The 18,672-nt window shown below is 35.9% G+C and overlaps 1 protein-coding gene across 1 annotated transcript in view; it reads right to left on the reverse strand.

Annotated features, from left to right (window-relative positions):
* mdga2 (MAM domain containing glycosylphosphatidylinositol anchor 2) overlaps window positions 1-18,672 on the reverse strand; it is a 169,081-nt gene that overhangs the window by 117,450 nt on the left and 32,959 nt on the right. Inside the window, exons 4-5 of the mRNA XM_015384460.1 lie at window positions 17,249-17,381; window positions 13,723-13,992 (exon numbers count right to left, since the gene is read on the reverse strand). Of these exons, the coding sequence (XP_015239946.1) occupies window positions 13,723-13,992; window positions 17,249-17,381 (403 nt within the window). The remainder of the gene's footprint in view (window positions 1-13,722; window positions 13,993-17,248; window positions 17,382-18,672) is intronic.

The raw sequence follows: 18,672 nt of genomic DNA on the forward strand, positions 1-18,672 counted from the left end.
CCTCACATGACGTCAGCTACCAGCCATCTCCCATTCACCTGCACAGACCCCAGTCAACCAGACCCCTGCCGGAACTATTCCAGTAAATTATCCATGTGCTTGTGCCCTTTAATAAACTCTTTGGACTTTTACCAGTGTCTCCGTGTGTGTTCTGCATCTTGGGCTTTACTCTCAGAAACCCAATCATGACATATATATATATATATATATATATATAAATCACTAGTTTGTAAATAGGGCATAAACATTAGAAAGTGAAGGCGGAAGAAACAGTACAAGAAACATTGTGTTAGAAACATTTTTCAATAAGCTTCCTAATTTAAAGAAATAAACTATCATTACCATATGACCATACAGTTGGGACTTCTGAAGAAAGTAAAACACACACCTACAAGTGTATGGATGTTGGTTTGCAAGAAATCCAGGAGTCAGTACTTACACATATGAAAAAGATACTAAATTAAGTTTTTATAAACTTTCTGTAAGTACTTCAATTCTGAATTGAATTTTGAATTTCGTCTTATTACTGTTTTCACACCTTTGGTATTATTGGAGTCCTTCATGCATATGCATTCATAAGCTTATACCATAGGTTCTCCTATAATTAGTGTTAAAAAGCAACACATACGGTGCCTTGCGAAAGTATTCGGCTTCATTAACTTTTTGACCTTTTGCCACATTTCAGGCTTTAAATGTAAAGATTTTGAATTTTTTTTTTGTGAAGAATCAACAACAAGTGGGATACAATCATGAAGTGGAACCAAATTATTGGATGTTTTAAATTTTTTTAACAAATAAAACATTGGCTGTAAGATTACACAGCGGCTTTGAGGTAAAACTTTGTAATGTCACCGTTTTCTGCGTTTACAGTTGCAAGTCGCTCGGGGTACGTCTATCAGTTTTGCATTTTCAGAGACTGAATTTTTTGCCAATTCTTTTTTGTAAATCAGCTTAAGCCCGGTGAGGTTGGATGAAGAGGGTTTGTGAACAGCAGTTTTTGGTTCTTTCCACAGATTCTTGATTAGATTAAGGGCTGGTCTTTAACTTGGACATTCTAACACCTGGACATGTTTATATTTGACCCATTCCAAAACACTGTATTGTTTTGGATAATTTTCTTGCTGGAAGATAAATCTCCGCCCCAGTCTCAGGTCTTTGAGACCTGAGACAGAGACCTGATTACACACAGATGGATTCTGTTCATCATCATCAGTCTTTTATGTCAATATTGGATAATTCACAGATCCTCATTGAACTTCTTGGGAGAGTTTGCTGCAATGAAAGGGGCCAATGTGGTCACTAACCTGTGTTTCTTCTCCGCAGAGTTTCTTGCCTCAGATGCAATAGCTGCTGCTACTGCAGATCCGCAACATGAATGTTTTAAATAAATGCTTTTGAGTTATCCAACTGTCTGTGTTGCCTGAATACTGCGTCCTCTGTTCTGAGCCGTGACAAAAATGTTGTTGAATTAGAAAAATTCAACACCGTTTAAGAAAGATTCATTCAACGAATTTTCACTCAGTTCACAGTTGATGTAGAGAGAACCCACATGCTTCTTTTTCTGCACAGTAGGTCTGTAAAAGTTATAATCTGATAAAAGCCCCTGCTGTGCTGTAAAAGCATGAGCAAACAATAGAGAAACTTTTCTTAGATAAAAGAAAAAGCAGTCCATCATAGTAGCACAGTTTAGAAATGTAAGTCCCTCCACATAAAGAGCACCCCACTGAGGTTGGAAAAGCCACATATTTCAGTACCTTAAGACTCGAGCACTGCAGATTGCTTAAAACTGAGAAAACTGTGCTGATGTTTGGACCATGATTTTTTTTTTTATATGCTATCAGTGGCTGTGTTGAAGGTGATCTTCAAGGATTATATGCACAACTGGAAACAGATGCAAAGTTGCTCTGAATAGTTCTATTTAAATAAAAATTTTGAATGCAGTGTTTGCTTTCACCAGACTTTACCAAAGCAGAATGGAGGTATGTTGTACGTCCCAAAGGCAACCACAATTTGCAACAACACTGCACACACATGGCAGGCATAAAGGTTCTATGGAGAGATACAAGCAGAGGTCACAAGAAAGGATTTTCTATTCTATTTGTGTGAATTGAAAGTAAAAATATATCAGAAGATATTGTGTAGCTCCTAAGATGACTTGGAGGCACAAGCATTGCAGAGCACCTTCTGGCATCTTCACCATTCCAGCTGTCACAACTAGTGAATGCCATGCCACTTTCTGAAATGCAATAAATGTCATTCATATGGTCTTTCTAGGCCAGCAGCATGCACAAAACATTTTTTATTAAATTAAACATTTATTAATTACAGTTTAGACAATACCATTAATTAGGTACTTTTGTCAGCCTAATGTCCTCCGAAAATGGTTCTAGGACAATATGGTTTAGATTAAAAAAAAAAAAAAAAAAAAAAAAAAAAAAAAAAAAGAATTGTTCTATTTTTATCTTATCAATTATCATAATATCCAACACACACCCTGAATAAAAGGAAAGACAGCTGATAGTAATAAATACCTCTTTTCAACTCAGCTGTGTGGTCAGCAGTCAGAAAATATTGACATGCTGAGAGAAGATATTTATTCATCATAATAGATTTTACGGTGATTGTAAAATTAAAAAACGCTTCTCTGAGGAAGTTACCATCATAATTACTTAATACACAACTTAATTATTACAACTTAATTGTGTGTTCCTTCTTCTTCATTTCATAGAGGACACTTTTGGTTGATGGATCAGTGATTTATTTTTTTATGCAGAAGAAAGCCAAAAAGCCCTATTCACGTAGAAGGTAAATCCTCTTGTTTAAATACACAAAGCACAGCAAGCTAACTAACTCTATCGCTGTGTTTCTCCCCTAGATAGAACCACAACCAAGAGATTGCTCCATATGCTGTTTGAATTATTCAAAACAGCACTCCTGGTACACTGCATCTTATGTTGTATTGTCAACACCAAGCTAGTTGTGTCAGAATGCTGCTCAAAAAGTTTTTTTTCTCCATCTAATCCCCTTTTCCACTGGTTGAAAAACCAGTTTAAACTCTTCCCACTGCCGCTTTTAGTGACACCGGGTTGACCCACTAAATTACATGATACCATTGAATACATTATAGACGACAAAACACTGATTCAGTTGCGTCTGATCTAATGAGCCCAAACAACTCTGTTTATATTCGATAAAAATTATGCAGCACTGGTAAGAGGGGTTCAGAGAGATAAAAGAGCGAAACAATAAAGCACAATTACTATGCCCTGGCTTTTTTACCTGTTGCTCTCCATTGTTCTCTTTCTTGATTACTGTTGCACTGGTTACATGATCAACGCTAACCAAGCATGACATGCACTGACGAGGAGAGAGGGGCAACGCAGCTTGCCAGCGAGGGGTCAGAACAATTTTTTTTTGCCAATGGGTAGGGGTGCTAAATACAGATTGTCAGCGGGTAGATCCATGTTTGAAAAACCAGGGATAATCATCTATTTGCAATGGGAAAGGGGCTTAAGAGAGTTATTCCTCTTCACTGTCGCCACATACTTTCTCAGAAGGAGGGTTGCAAGTTAATAGCCTCTTCGATGACACACTAAAAACAACTTTGATGTGTTTTTTTTTTTTTTTTTTACCTCAGCCACGGAGGTAATTTTTTTTATTAGTCGAATTTGTATGTGTTTGTTTGTTTGACTGTCCACAAAGAGGATAGTTTTAAAACTCATGACCAGATTTTAATAAAGTGTTTACCAAAGGTGCCCCTAGGTCTAGGAACAATCCATTACATTTTGTTGATGATCAAAATCATCAAATCATCTAGATGCAGGAATTTTTTAAAGGATTCTTTGACATTATGTCAAGCAGTTCCCTCCTAAACCAGAGAGTGGCAGCTGTGACTATTTACAGCTTCAGCATCAGACTGAAAAAAGTCAATAAGTATTATACTGAAGACAAAATCAGAAAAGGTGAGCCAAAGTCTCGATCTGCTGATCAAATAAGAAAGCAGACTGCAGAGTGAATAAAAAAGAAGAGAGCAGAACAAACCCCAGAGGCTGTAGACAAATGCTGTGTCTTATTCAAAAACTTATGAAATAATTTTAAGGAAATGTCAGTAAAGTTACACCTCATGCCAAATACAAATAGGCGGAAGTCTGCGCTCGCTGAGGGCTTTTCTAGTTCATTATTGTTTCCATCTATGACAGAAGTGTGTTGATAGCGGACAAAAATCAAACTCTCTGTGAGTTGCTAACATGATTCATAGCCTGCTGAAAGAGACAAAGACTGCATCAAACCCTCACTGACAGAGCTATGGCTGCTTGGTTGTGTTATTGAATTATTAGTTTGATTTTGGCTAAAAAAATAAAACAACAAACACTGCGACTGTCCAAAACTTTGCATGATATACTATTATTGTGGCATATTACATTTTGTAAATCCCTTTTGTGACATCTCAAGTCACCTGCGCTTTCATGTCAGAAGCTGCATCAAATCAACTGACTATGCCTGAAAGGGAAGCAGATAACAAGAGTAGCATCATCCTGGCAGGTATAGAACAGGTTCATGCTAAGTGCAAAACTTTCAGTATGAAACAGTCTGAACGACTGTTGCCTTGCAACAAAGAGGGCATAAGTTGGTTCCTGGCCTAGGGGCTTTCTGTATAAATTATGCATGTTCTTCCCATGCATGTGAGGGTTCTTTTTGGGTACTCCAGTTTCCTTCTACAGTTAAAAACACATAACTATTATCTGGTTAACCAGCATCTCTAAATTGACCTTAGATGTGTGTCTCTGTGTTGCCAAGCGACAGAATAGCGACCTGTCCAGGGTGTGCCCCGCCTTTCGCCTAGAGACTGCTGGAGATAGGAACCAGCCCCACAGTGCCCCTGACGATTAAGAAGAAGATTGTTAGGATTATTTTTTATCATTCATGTATGCATTTGTTAAACCCTAATATTACCTGCCTGTCAGGATAAAAGCTAATTATCATTAAGTACGTACCAAAGTTTTGGGAATGAAATGGGAGGATACAAACAGAGTAGATTATTCTTATCAGGTAGCTCTGGTAATGTGCATTGTTTGAGCTTGTCCTTGATCTAAAAACACTGTGCATTATCTTCAGAGGGCAGTGATGTTTCCTCATTTACAAATGCGTATGATGTTATGAAGTAAGATGTGATGATGTGGCAAGGTGTGACCGTGGAGATGTACTGTATAAAACGCTTTAACTTTAATTTGGGGACAACTTTCTGTAGAAGTGAGCTTGGTGGTAAGCTCTGCCATTGTAACCTGAGCTATTTATCAGGTCTGAGTTATATAAATTTTGTTCAAACCTGCCGTTATACCTAATAGTCATTTAATACATATACATTAAAAAGTGTTGGTTAAAGTGTTTGTTCAGAGTGATCATTCTCAGGGGAGAATTGGGTAGAGGACGCTTGAAGGTGTAAACAATCAGAGCTTTCCATTACAAGATTGATGTTATATTACAGTGATATAGAGGGAATTTGTAATGTCTCACAAAGCGACCCCAAAAAGAAATATCTATGCATAGAATGAGATCTAGAGATTTAATGTAGAACCAAGCAATGATAGTCATTCTAGAATGATCACAAGTTCACCCCTGAAGAGTGTTACAGTGTGGGAGACTGGTGAGAGTTGCACAAAGACATTCTACATCAATGACATTCATACTGCTCAGTTAGATCCTCCCACTGACCAGCAGGCAAGAACACACATTAAGAACGGACAAAACACACATTAAAAGACCTTTTTGTAAATTTATTTTAAAAAAAAAATAATAAAATAAATACAAAGTGTTTTTGTAGTGTTAAGTTTATTCTGTTTTTGAATAATTTAATTAGAGCATGGTGAGTATGGTTGGGAATTGATACGATTTTCACGATTCCGATTCCCTTATCAATTCGGTGAAACGATTCCAGCTACCAGTAGTTCTAATTAAACATGCTAGCAATGAAGGGGTGGATTAACAAGAAAGGGACACTCCCTTTATAACCCCAAAGAGAGGTAGGAAATTGGTTTATTTCCAGAAATGACCAGGAACCACATTAAGCACAGCCAGTGATATAAAACTAGCTACTTACCACCAGAGTTGCCTTCCATGCTGGTCGTAACTTTAGCTTCTGTCCAGAAGGCATCAAAAACATGACATTCGTTGTATGCCATGTTGTGTGTTGTCGGAACATTTTTATCTTTCTTCTATTATATATTAATTTATCCTATTTACTCAATATAAAAGTTTTCACTCTGTCTGTTTCTCTCTCAAGGCCACACATTTCTCTCCAGGCTGGTGTCTGTAGACCAGACATAGCTTCTTCCCATAACAAATCAGGTTCTTTCTCAAGGTTTATTCATAACATGTTACTGTTAACCAAAGTGTGTGTAATTTGTTATGACTCTGACTGCTTTCCATTGTTGTAAGTAGGGGGGGACGAACCCTGCCCAGATAAGAACAGAGCAGAATGCTATGCCATGAAGGCTGTATGATGAACTGTTCTCTCTTTGCAAAGATATGAATAAATGTGCCGACTGAGTGGAATCCATCGACCTCCGTTTATTTAACTAGTATTAGTTAATAGTTGAATACTTTTTTCCCACAACAGTGTGCAGGTGTTTCTGCATAGCGCCTTGTTGCCATCTTCCTCTTACTTAAAACCAAGCCAAACTTTCGATCGCTTTACCCAATGGGGGGCCATTTCTTTTGTTTTGCTTTTCTAGACTTACGCCACTTATCTCTGCTTCTGTCTCCTTGAACCCTAGACGGCCTCGGCAGATGGCCGCTTACACTGAGCCTGGTTCTGCTGGAAGTTTCTTCCTATTAAAAGGGAGTTTTTCCTCTTCACTGTCGCTACAAGCATGCTTAGTGTTAGGGATTGCATTCGAGTCAATGAGTCGATGCAATCAATTGATTTTCCTTTGACCTTTGATAGAAAACTTTGAATCAATTTGACTGTATGATCTGGTGAACTGTAAAGTGCCTCGAGATGACATGTTGTGAATTGGCGCTATAAATAAACTGAATTGAAACTGAATTGAATAAAAAAACGTGATGCAAGTCGTGCTGCCCAGAGCGCTAGGCTCTGGTGCCTGGAATCGAAAAGAGAATCGTTAAGCGAGCTGCCAAACGTTGCCATGGAATTGGAACACACAGAACCGTTTCTGAACAGAAAACGGTTATCGATTCCCATCCCTAATGGTGAGCATGGGCTAAAATCTTTTTCTCAAACTATCATAGGATATTTTGTCATAGTTGAAAGTTTGGGGACAGTTGCTGGAAAACTACTCAAAATTCAGGGAGGTATTGTTATGATTGTTGTTATAATTGAATGGTTTATGACATGTTGGAACCGTCCACAGTTGTTTTTTTTTTTTTTTTTTNTCTGTCTGCTTCAAAAAAAGGTTTCAGGTTTTTTGAAGGGTTTATTATTATTTATACTAGCTGGATAAATTAACTTATTGTTTTCAGAGTCTTTGAAATATTAAGTCCTGAATTTATAGAGCTCTTAAAAAAAACATCTAAACAAGTAATTCAGTTAAATGGAACATGTTGAGGAACATTAAAAGCCCTTCTGAGCAACTATGTATTGTTCTTTCAGGAGCATTACATTACAGCGTTACATTCTTTATCTCATACTCCTTTATATAAACTGTAGTATTTTTTTTTTTTTTTTGAATATTGTTATTTTATCTTTTCCATCTCTCCCAAACAATATTCATGTTTGAACTGTATGTGCAATTAGCAAACAGATTTAAGGTTAACATAAATAGAAGGTTGGTTTGGGCCCAATTGTCTCAGAGAAGTTGGAAGAAAATTAAAAACTGTTGCACCCTTCCCCCTGACTCACCTACCTACACAGTAATCTTTTAGAACATTTTTAATTTTTATTTGTGGAGGTAGAAAAAGGAGGAAGAGAGGATGTGAGAACAACTCATTTTAGCAGAAAAAGAAAAGTAAAAAAAAAAGTAAGACTAAATATCCAAGTTATGTGAAGTGACTTAAGACCAAGAACAGGGTGTTTAAATCATTTAGTGAGGGCATAAGGAGCAAGGATATAGGAGATTGGTGGAAAAATGTCGTACAAAGTGTGTGTTGTGAACATAATACCGAAATGGGATCATGACCTGCTTTTGATTCTGACAAATTAATGAGATAGACTTTCTTCTATATGCAGTTTTTCTAATCAATCAGAATAATTAATAAATCTCTATTTTTAAAGCAAACCTGGACAACTGAGGGTGTGAATTTTCCTATGTTTACCGATACCTGGACCAGACCAGAAGTCTGACCCAACCCTAAAAGGGAGAGCTGAGCCTTCATGATATAACCACGAGGTTATATGATGACTTGCAAGGTCTGAAGATTTATGAGCTCCCTAAATGACTTCAGGCGAGCTATAATCTTGAGTGTTTGGTAGGCTCCAGCTAGCAGAAGAAAATGGGGAAGCTTTGAGGCCAGCTTGTCTGGCAGATGACCTCACACTCAGCAAGGGGATGGATGAGTAGGGCAATCCTGGCCATATCAGTAAGTCTGTATATGGTATATGATGCCTTACCACAGAGGCCCATTATTGCTCAATATATCCAACGCCATAAAGACTCTGCAGAGTTCAGACCTATTTTGGTTTCACAAAATTCTGGCTTCCACGGCTGACGGGTTTTGTGACAGTAGAAAAAGGTACTTTGAGGTTTTATCACAGTGGTTATGTAAGAGGCAAAGCACTTTTTGCAGTTCATGGTTATTCAATAGAAATAGCTACCAATTAATTTTTTTTTTTGATAAATAATAAAATAAATAAATAAATAGCTACCAATTAATAGGCATTACAAGATCAACTTACTATTGGCTGTACTAAAATTACACTTAAAGTTGGATATAACTCAAATTACATGTAATCAGACAGCAATATTTTTATTTAAATAAAGCAATGATTTAAAAAATACAGCATTACCACATATTTAGAGATGTATTTGGCCCCTTTATCTTTCAAAGTAGTATATGTCTTTAGATTAGATACATAATTTAGCATCAATGTTTGGACTAACTCTACATCTAACAGCTTATCTTCTCAATAGAAGACCTACAGTGTGTCAGGACATGTTCAACCTACCTCCTGTTAGCCATGCCAAGCATCCCGCTCTTTTGACAGCTCTTTGTTTAGAGTAGGCAAAACACTTGATATAAGTAGAATAAAATTCTACAATCTTAATGGCTTTTATAGAGCTTGAAACATTATGTTATCTCTCTACATGCTGAAGTGAATGTCTACTCATCTGTCAACAGTACTGACAAGAGTATCGATTCATTGATTCAGTGAAAATGTCCTCAATTTATTTTCTGTTTTTACTGATCCTTAATTTCCTGTGTCACATATTGATTAACTGTGTCATTTCAGCTTCACCTTTCCTCCTATATATGCTCATTTTAGTTTGTTTCCCTCTGTTTTCCTTGGAGATAAGTGATTACATTGATTTGAAAATACAAAGGACACAGTATCTTGTGGTTTGGTGATTAATTTCTTTGCCTTCTTCATCACGTTTTTGACATTTAATTTGACTTTTCATGCTGAATTGCCAAGCAGAACTAAAGTTGCAGAGTGCTTTCAGGCTTTTACATTATACAAGGTTAACATCACAATGATCAATCAGGAATGCTTGTACCTTGATGCTGCAGTTATGTAATCCAGGAGGTATCAGGGAGCCAATATGTTGTATTAATGAAGCCAAATGCAAGCAGCCTATATGAAAGGAATCCTTGTTTTTCCTTACAGCGGCACATAAAACATCAGTGCCTGCTTATCCTGCTAGACTTTGAGTCAATCAGAATTATGTATATTCTGCCTTTTTAATGTTTAACAAGTGCGATGCTCCAACAGCTTTATTCAGATCTGTCAAATCAGCAAGTGCATATTCAAGAGTCATATATATTTCAAGCTGCTGTGATTTTTTGATGATATTCAACAGGATGCCATATGAGTACCATTGTCAGCTCCAGATGTGGGATATTTATTGCAGCGATTGCCAACAGTCAGCACGCTCTGACTTATTTGCTCCCATGCGACACCTGACATCTTCTCTTTGATATAAGCCTCTCAGTTCTTAAGTCCTCAGCTGTGCGGGCACTTTCACAATACAGAGAGGAGGTTTATCCATGGAGGGGGGAGCGTCTAGAATGATTTGTGGGGGATTTGATTTTCCTGCCTCTCACTATATGGCTGCATAAATAAAAACCTCCAAACTAGCTTAGCAAAGAGGCGACCTGATGATGGAGCTGTAGCATAATATCTGCAATGAAGATGGTGTGAAACTTTCATTTATGAGCTGGTTCTTTGAGCTCTGAAGTAAATGAGCCAACTTGTATGTGTGTGGGATGTCTTTTACATTTTTTAAATGCAGAACAAAACATGCAATTTGCCTAAATGTCTCTTTTACCAAATATTTTCTTTGTAGGATTTCCAGAAATCAATGCCTCTTTGTTTTCAAACCACAACAGGAAATTAAAGCCTAGTGACAATATACGTTTCTGTCACATTTCAAGTCACTTGCACCCCTTTGGTTTCCCTTTCAATTGACAACCACATAACATGTCATACATTTCAATAAATTTTTATTTTTTGATGGATGAAAACAAGGGATAAAAATAGAGTAAAAAAGGATATATATCTATATATCTATCTATATATGTATATATAAATATTTTACTATACCCTTCTAAATTATTACCCCGTGTAACTCCCTTCCTAGGGGTATATTTATAAAGGCTTTGTGTATATAGAAAAGAAACTAAGTTTGCAAAATGACTTAACCTGAGATTAGATTTAAAGAGTCTTTTGCAAGGAGCATTTTTAAGTATTTTTACACCCCTCTAACAGAGTTTCCTCAAAGAAAGCCTTTTATTTAGTTCTATTAAACTTCCCATCAACTCTGACCAGCTTCCTTTAACCTGCAGAAGGAAAGCATGTCCATAACATGGTGCAACCGCCACTAATGATGTCTAATATTCATCAGAGGCCTTCACAGGACGGATGGATCTCAGATTAATTTAAGTTACAGTTTAATTTATGTATTAATAAGCAAGTTTCGAAAGCATTTGGTGTAACTGGATTTTTAGAGCTACAAATGCTCACTTTTTAGATGTGAAACAGTTTGAAAACTAGGTATCATTTTCTTACAGTTCCTGATTGTGTGAAACATATTTTGCTTTCTAAATATAATACAAAATATATATTTTTGTTTGTGATGTGGAATACCGGTAGTTAAAATGGTACAACTACTTCTGCAATACAGTGTTGCAACTACAATCAGATTTATAGTTTGCTTTGGTATTTTGTGCCTTTGAGTAGGATGTTCAGTAAAGGTTACAGTGTTTGTTTACTTGAAGTGTCAGGTTCAAGACTAAGAATGCATAATTTTCAACAATGAAGAGCATGAGGAGTTACTTTTGAAAAAAACAATCTTTGTTCGGGTAATGAGCTACAGCAAGAATCATATGTTTCTGTTGGCATTCAGAGGCAGGGCAGCAGAGAAAAATAACATATTTCTGATAATTACCAAACACCCACAGAAAAACCTTCGACATGTTGTTGTCCTGTTCAATCAGTGAATTTAATTAACAGGTTTAGGCTTGTTATTGTGTTGTATTCTCCTTAACAATTCAACAATAACTAAAGAATGTAATACTGATTTTTAGTTAGAATATTATTTTATTCGTAGGATGTGAATATTAGCTTTAATTAAAATATTAACAGAACAAAATAAAGATACAATGAGTTTATCTTTTCTTTTGCCTATGCTAATTTTATCAATCGGGATTGTAAATCTTTACCCTCATTTTTACTTTATCTAGTTGTTCTTACATTTTTCAATTTCTAAAACACTGCATACTAAAATACACACATTTTCTTGGTGTGCGGATATGATGGAGTCCGAAGTTTGTTCTGTTTCTGCATGTAAAATTCTTACAACACAGACGTTCATTGTTTTTGTGGGCAGTCATTGTCTTGCATCCTGACTAGCACTTATTTATGCAGTTCTGTTTTTGATCAAATTGGCACACCTCAAACAGCCTCTAAACATCAACATCTTTAAAGGAAAAGTCCGACCATTCAAACTTCTGGAAGTAGTTGATATATGAAATTATTATATACTTTTCAACAAATGAAAAGTGTTTTAATTAAGAGTAAATTTTCAATGTGATTTACTGGAGACATCCATGTTTGTCAAAGTACACTATTGCCACCTACCGGTTTGTGATGTCACAGTGAGGCATCGGATGTTGGTCAAGTCCCAGTGCTACTGTATATCTGGTGTTTGTCACTACTCAATATTATCCAAGTCATCTTGAAAACATTCTTCTTCAAAATGTTGTTTACATATTACATGTGTTTTCTCTGGCCAGAAGTTTGATTGCAAATCCTCCCTCTTCAAGTTGGTAATCCAACAACGCACCCGTGGCGGTCCATGAATCGGGAAGGTGAAATAACTTTTACCTGATGTATTACAACATTCAACTCCATGCACGTCCGCATTGTCACTTTAACTATAGCTCTCGAGAATTTCAATGGTGAGGTCCTCTCGAAATCTTAAATAATTGTTGTTGATTGCAGATGTGTCTAGCAGTTCCCATTGATTTTGCTTGTAAAGCGGGCAGAATGGCACTAGGCTTATCGCACCATGTCACCACATCACTGCCGGAAGATGTCAGGAGTGAGGTGTTACTGTATTTGGTCAAAAATGGCCGCTCCCAGACTCATTACTTTCATTTTTTTTACTGATTAACCCTAAACTTATTAAATCACTACGATGGTATTACTTTTAGGTATAAATAATGATCCATTGATTATTCCTTATTTACCAGACTTTTCCTTTAAGATTCAGCATTTAAAAACAAGCCTTGAATGTAGAATGTAACAAGGAGGAGCAACAATGTATTAAGAATCTTAAAATCCCTTTGAAAACCTTCTCTTTCTTACTTACTAGTGTATTACTCTTCAAATGTACATGTAAAAAGCAACCATTAGCTTTTAAATAAATATAATTCATCAAAATTGGCATGTAAATTTTCACCACATTTAAAGATAATTTACTACTTCATTTTTAAGTACCAATTTGAAAACCCTCTTTCCACTGAATTATACCTGCAGATTACACTATAGAAAAAATCATTTAAATTCAACTCTCCTGTAGTGACTATAAAATACAGTACCTGAATCTCAAGTTATACTTTCATTTCCATATTGTTTGCCTTTTAGTCAAACATCCTAAACTGTTATCAGATAATCTAAGTAAGTGCTCAAAAATGTTATAAACCTTAAATTACTCAGTACTTCAGGATTCATCTACCAAGCCAGACATCTTTAAACCAACTTGGTTTAATTTCTCTACAAGCAGGAGGTATTGAATGATTTCAAGTTTTGTATGATGATATTTCAATCATGAGGACATTTTTTTTCTCCTTCTAGATTTACTTCGCTAATTTGTTTTAAGCAATGTACTTGACTTTTCTCATAAAGACTAATTGAAGATAATTACAAATAAATCATGATCTGAGAGCCAAAACTGAAAAAATATATAACATTTTCAACCGCTTAGTAAAGACTAGCCAATGACAAAGATATATGATGTTAGATGTGCTCATCACCAATAGTAAACTGTTTTGTTGAATGGTTGTTCGTTTGACACAATGCTTTGAATTGCAGTTATGCTTTCCTACCTCGCACCACGATAGTGGTGGACTTCTTTGCCGGGTTTCCAACATTGTTACTGGCCACACAGCTGTAAACCCCAGCTTCATCTGAGGTGATGGCGGGCAGCGTGAGTGTGCCTCCTTTCACTACGCTCCTCTGAGGCAGGCTGTCATTACTGCTGACCCAGGTGAGGGTTGGAGGTGGCTCCCCTCCTGTGGTGATGCAGACCAGGGACACAGTCTGACCAGGATTAACCACAATTGGATCCTCCACCAGTAGTTTGATAGATGGAGATGCTGTGGAAACAGAATATCCTTGTGTCTAATTTATTGGTATTAACACATTTGTTTAAACATATTCTAGTAGTACATTTTATTAGTATAAAACAGATCTAATAAATCTTATTATGACAGGAAACATATAATGTTCGGTTTTAACCAGTAAGACATTTTCTGATCAGATGTAAGAAGCTTTTCTTTTAAAGATGTTAGTATGACATGCTGGGGATTTTCATTCAGACTGTAGAAGAGTAAAAAAAAAAAAAAAAAGAGCAAGACTTTTTCTACATAACAAAAAATATTTTACAGCAAAATTACTTAATTTGTTTGATCCTCTTAAATATTCAGCGTTTGTCATAAGATCTAGAAGCTCAGGGTTTTAAACTCTGGGAGATCAGATATAGCTCTACATTTTCTTAATACACACATCCAGACTGCTCCTTTGACAATGCTAACTGTGATATAAAATACTGAAATTAATTCAAATTGGAAAACAAACAAGTTCAGTGCATTACTACTGATTAATTGTTAATTTAATTTAATATTTTTATTCATTCCTGACATGTCAAATCCTTATATAAACCTGTAATATCAAAAAAGATGTAAATACATATTTATGCACATGCACACATATACCTACACAGAGATAACAATAAACATAATACACATAAGAAATGTGCCCTATTAACATATCTGAAAGAGGTTGGAAGAAGTAGATCATATTTTATCCTACCTCTACTCCAGAATTATGTTTTTACCAAAATCCAGATTTCAGAATATTATAAACTAATGTGAAGAAAAAAGTCTATGTTCATGAATAAATGTGACAAGTAAGAAATTAAACTATTATATTCCAAATAAAATCACATCCTAAAATACATCTACGCAAGTGCAGTTACCAAAAGTCATTCCTAAATACACAATAACCAATAGACTGAATTTACAGTCATACACACAATCTTTAGTGTTTTAGAGACACCCACCTGCTTACCCCAGGTCCCCATCTTGCAGTTATTATTAATTATCAGTCTTCATTTCTTGGCTAAGTTTGTTTTAAACCTTCCCCCCATTAATTGAAATGCACATTCTTTTCGAGGTTGTCCAAACACTCCTATTACTGAATTGAAAGTGTCTTCTTTATTCGCAGCTCCCTCGTCCATAAGTGAAGAATTTTTGGATGCTATCAGGTAGATCTTTGTTCCTGGCTGTGTACATTAACTTTGTGGTTTGAAATTCTACCAGATATGGCAGTTTTATAAGGCAGAATGTCAAAATAACTCACATTTGTGATCATGGAAAGTTGCCTTATGAATCAAACTTATGGCTATTTTCTTAATGTTGCACAAGGACTGGAGTGAAAATGTTTAGATGTTGCCCCAAGACTTTCACACAGTAATTCAAATAAGGCAGAATCAGTGAGCAGTATAGTATAATTAATGCTTTGATGGTTAAGATATATTTTGCTTAATTAAGGAATGCAATAATTCTACATAATTTAGTTTGGTCAAGTTGAATGTGCTGTTGAATGTGCCAGAAACTTAATTTCTTTAATTCTTTCCACATTTTCACCCATTATTGCAACTTTTAAATCAATATTCCCCTTTACATTCCTAAACATTTTAAAGTTGGCTTTGCCCCAGTTTAATGAGCCGTCATATCAAACAACCTCCTCAATTATTTCACAGTATGGTGATTCACATTTTGTTATTTTGTTGCTCATTCCTTAAACAACTTTTCATCCAATTTAAGAGTATTCTCTTATTCCCATATTGCTACAGCTTATTAAATAATATGTCATGATTTAGTGTGTCAAATACTTGTTTTAAGGTCAATTAAAACCCCAATTGCAAATGTCTTTTTGTCAGTGGTACTATTGATTTCTTCTATTAATCTAGGAAGTTCAGCTGTGTACGGGCGAAAGGCAGGGCACACCTTGGACAGGTCAGCAGTCCATCGCAGGGCAACACAGAGACAAACATGACAAACAACCATTCACGCACACACTCATACCTAAGGAGAATTTAGAGAAGCCTATTAACTTAACGGTCATGTTTTTGGAATGTGGGAGGAAGCCAGAGTACCCGGAACATGCAAACTCCATACAGAAAGACCGCAAGCCGGGAATCGAACCCGCTACCGTTTTGCTGCAAGGCAACAGTGCAACCCACTGCCCGACTATAGATTTAACATTTGTTAAATCTATAAGTAATTCCATTTCAACTTGCGCCTGTCCTCGCTTCTGTATAGTTGGATGATTTCAGTGGTTTTCATTTCTTTATGAAATTTGGAAAGACAGAAAACAAATGTATGTCATAGGTAGTCATCACAGTTGTCATCTAAATCTGTTGAAATCTTATTTCTACATTTACCATTCCTTTTTTGTTTTTTTCAATCTCTCCCACTGCTTTGAGGAACTTTGAGTTTGGATTTCTACTTATCAAGGCCTCGTTGCATTCCTCAGCTGTTTCAGGTCCCCTAATTCTTTCAGTAAATTTAGGTTCAATACTTACAAAATTGTTGAAGTTGTTAACTACATCATTCATATGTTTATTTTTCATCATTAAAAGGAAAGTACTGTGGATTATTTGATTGTGTGAAACTTTTACTAATGACCTTGTTAAATTTAATACAAAAACTTTTAATATTATTCTTATTCCTATCTAGTACGGATGTCTCCATACAGTTTGTTTCATTTCTGATATGATACAGATATTGCAGGTTTGAGAAATGCCCGATACTGATATTGATACAATATGAGCACAAATCATACACACTTTTATTATTTATTTTGTACTGTAGAATGTTAGAAAAGGCTTGATCAAGTGGTACTATCAAGACAGAGAAATATAGTCAATCAAAAAACAAACAACTGACCCATGTCATTTTAACCGATTATTTACAGAAACTTTAAACAGAAGCAGAGTGTTTCTCTCAGTATGAAAATACTGCAGATTTTATCTTCTGGCCAACACAATCGAATATAATTTTTTGATTAATATTAGACTGATATACGATATTAATATCCGATTGGGACATCCCTACTTTCTCGTTATTTGCTGTAGTGGAAATGTTTAGCTTGATTCATTTAACTTACACATATTAAACTATAAAACACACACAAAGAGTTGATGTGTAACAGAGATTAACACAGACTAAAACAGAATTGACCTAAAAAACACCAAATATAGAAATTTAACAACTTAACAAGCTAAAAAGTAATGAGAAGACAGAAAAATAAGAGTAAACTGAAAGTATAATTAATTTTATGCTGTACCTGTCTTATTGGTGAGTCCAAAGATAACGCTGCGGTCAGGAATCCCACACACATTTCTGACAGAGGCGATGCAGCTGTAGTTGGCATAATCTTGAGGACGCAGGTTCTTCAACTTCAGGATTTTTGTTTCCCCCTGCAGCTCAGACCAAACCAACACTGGTATGCAAATATGTGCAAAAGCATCATCCTAATTAAAAACAGGAATGCTACAAAAGTAGATCTCAGGAGTTATATAGAAAAGGCCTAGCAGCTCCAGAGAGAGGTCAAAGATATTAATATGTATACAGCCTTGACAAAGACTAAAGGGAAATGAGAAGAGAGCATAATTCAAACAAATTACTACTGCATTCAAATAAGAATGATACTGATTCTTTTTTACATGAAAAACATTTAAAAAATTGTCAGCATGCCTGCTACCAATAAGGGGATTACTCCACAGAAAAGACTCCAGCTGTATTTTCACAGCTGAGCTACAGAAATATGGATGGGCTCAGTAGGGGAGCGCTCCACAGAAATGGCTATCTCATTGAGAATATGTGTTTGATTCCAACTTGGCTTGTCAGCCACAAGCCTCGCCCAAAAGGTTATGATGAGGATGTAAACCTTTGATCTGACTGACTCCTTTGTGTGGATGTGGGGATGATGAGAGGAAAGGGAGGCAGATTAAAACATGAGTCAGACAGTTGCTGCAGCAGCCCAGAAAACATGGCAATCACTGATGCCTTTTAGACCTTTTCAGATCCAAAGCAGCCAAAGGATGACTTAATTGTATTACATTAGTCAAGGGCCTGATATTCTACACTCTTTCTCTTTCTGTCACAGCTTCTACTTTGAAGCAGATGACAGGGCATGAGGTTGATAGGAATGTAGAAACAGTTTAGGAGAAGATGGAAGGAAGAGAGAAGAAGTGGAAGGGAAACATATTTTCTTCAGAAACAAAATGAGAGCCAAAAAAAGGATAGGAAAAAAAAAACATAATTGTAATTGGGACTACCAAAATAATGGGAAGAATAAGCACTTGTAATGCCAAATGGCTTCAGCACCACAGATTACTTGCAGACAGTAAATTCTGAGAAAGTATGGGAGTAATTTAAAATTGAGTTCTGTGGACATCTGTATGGCCTGTTTTATTTGGTTGCTTTAGTTCAATATCCTAAAACAAATGTCACTGAAAGAAGAAACTATGTAATCAATAACATTATATTTTTTAGCTTAAAAATGATTTTTTTAAGCCATGAACAGACACGTAGAACTTGGTTTAGACTGAAAAAATCTATTTGTCTCATTTTAGAAAAGAAAACATGACCTTGGCCAAGAGGCTGAGTTGTGAATTCTTTTTTTTAAAAGAACTAGGAATAGTTGTCTCAACGTGGGTATTTTTATTTGTGTTAGGAAGCCACACATCCCCACACACTAGACTTTCT

Source organism: Cyprinodon variegatus, unplaced genomic scaffold, assembly GCF_000732505.1.
Source record: "Cyprinodon variegatus isolate N-32 unplaced genomic scaffold, C_variegatus-1.0 Scaffold313, whole genome shotgun sequence".
Classification (NCBI taxonomy): domain Eukaryota; kingdom Metazoa; phylum Chordata; class Actinopteri; order Cyprinodontiformes; family Cyprinodontidae; genus Cyprinodon; species Cyprinodon variegatus.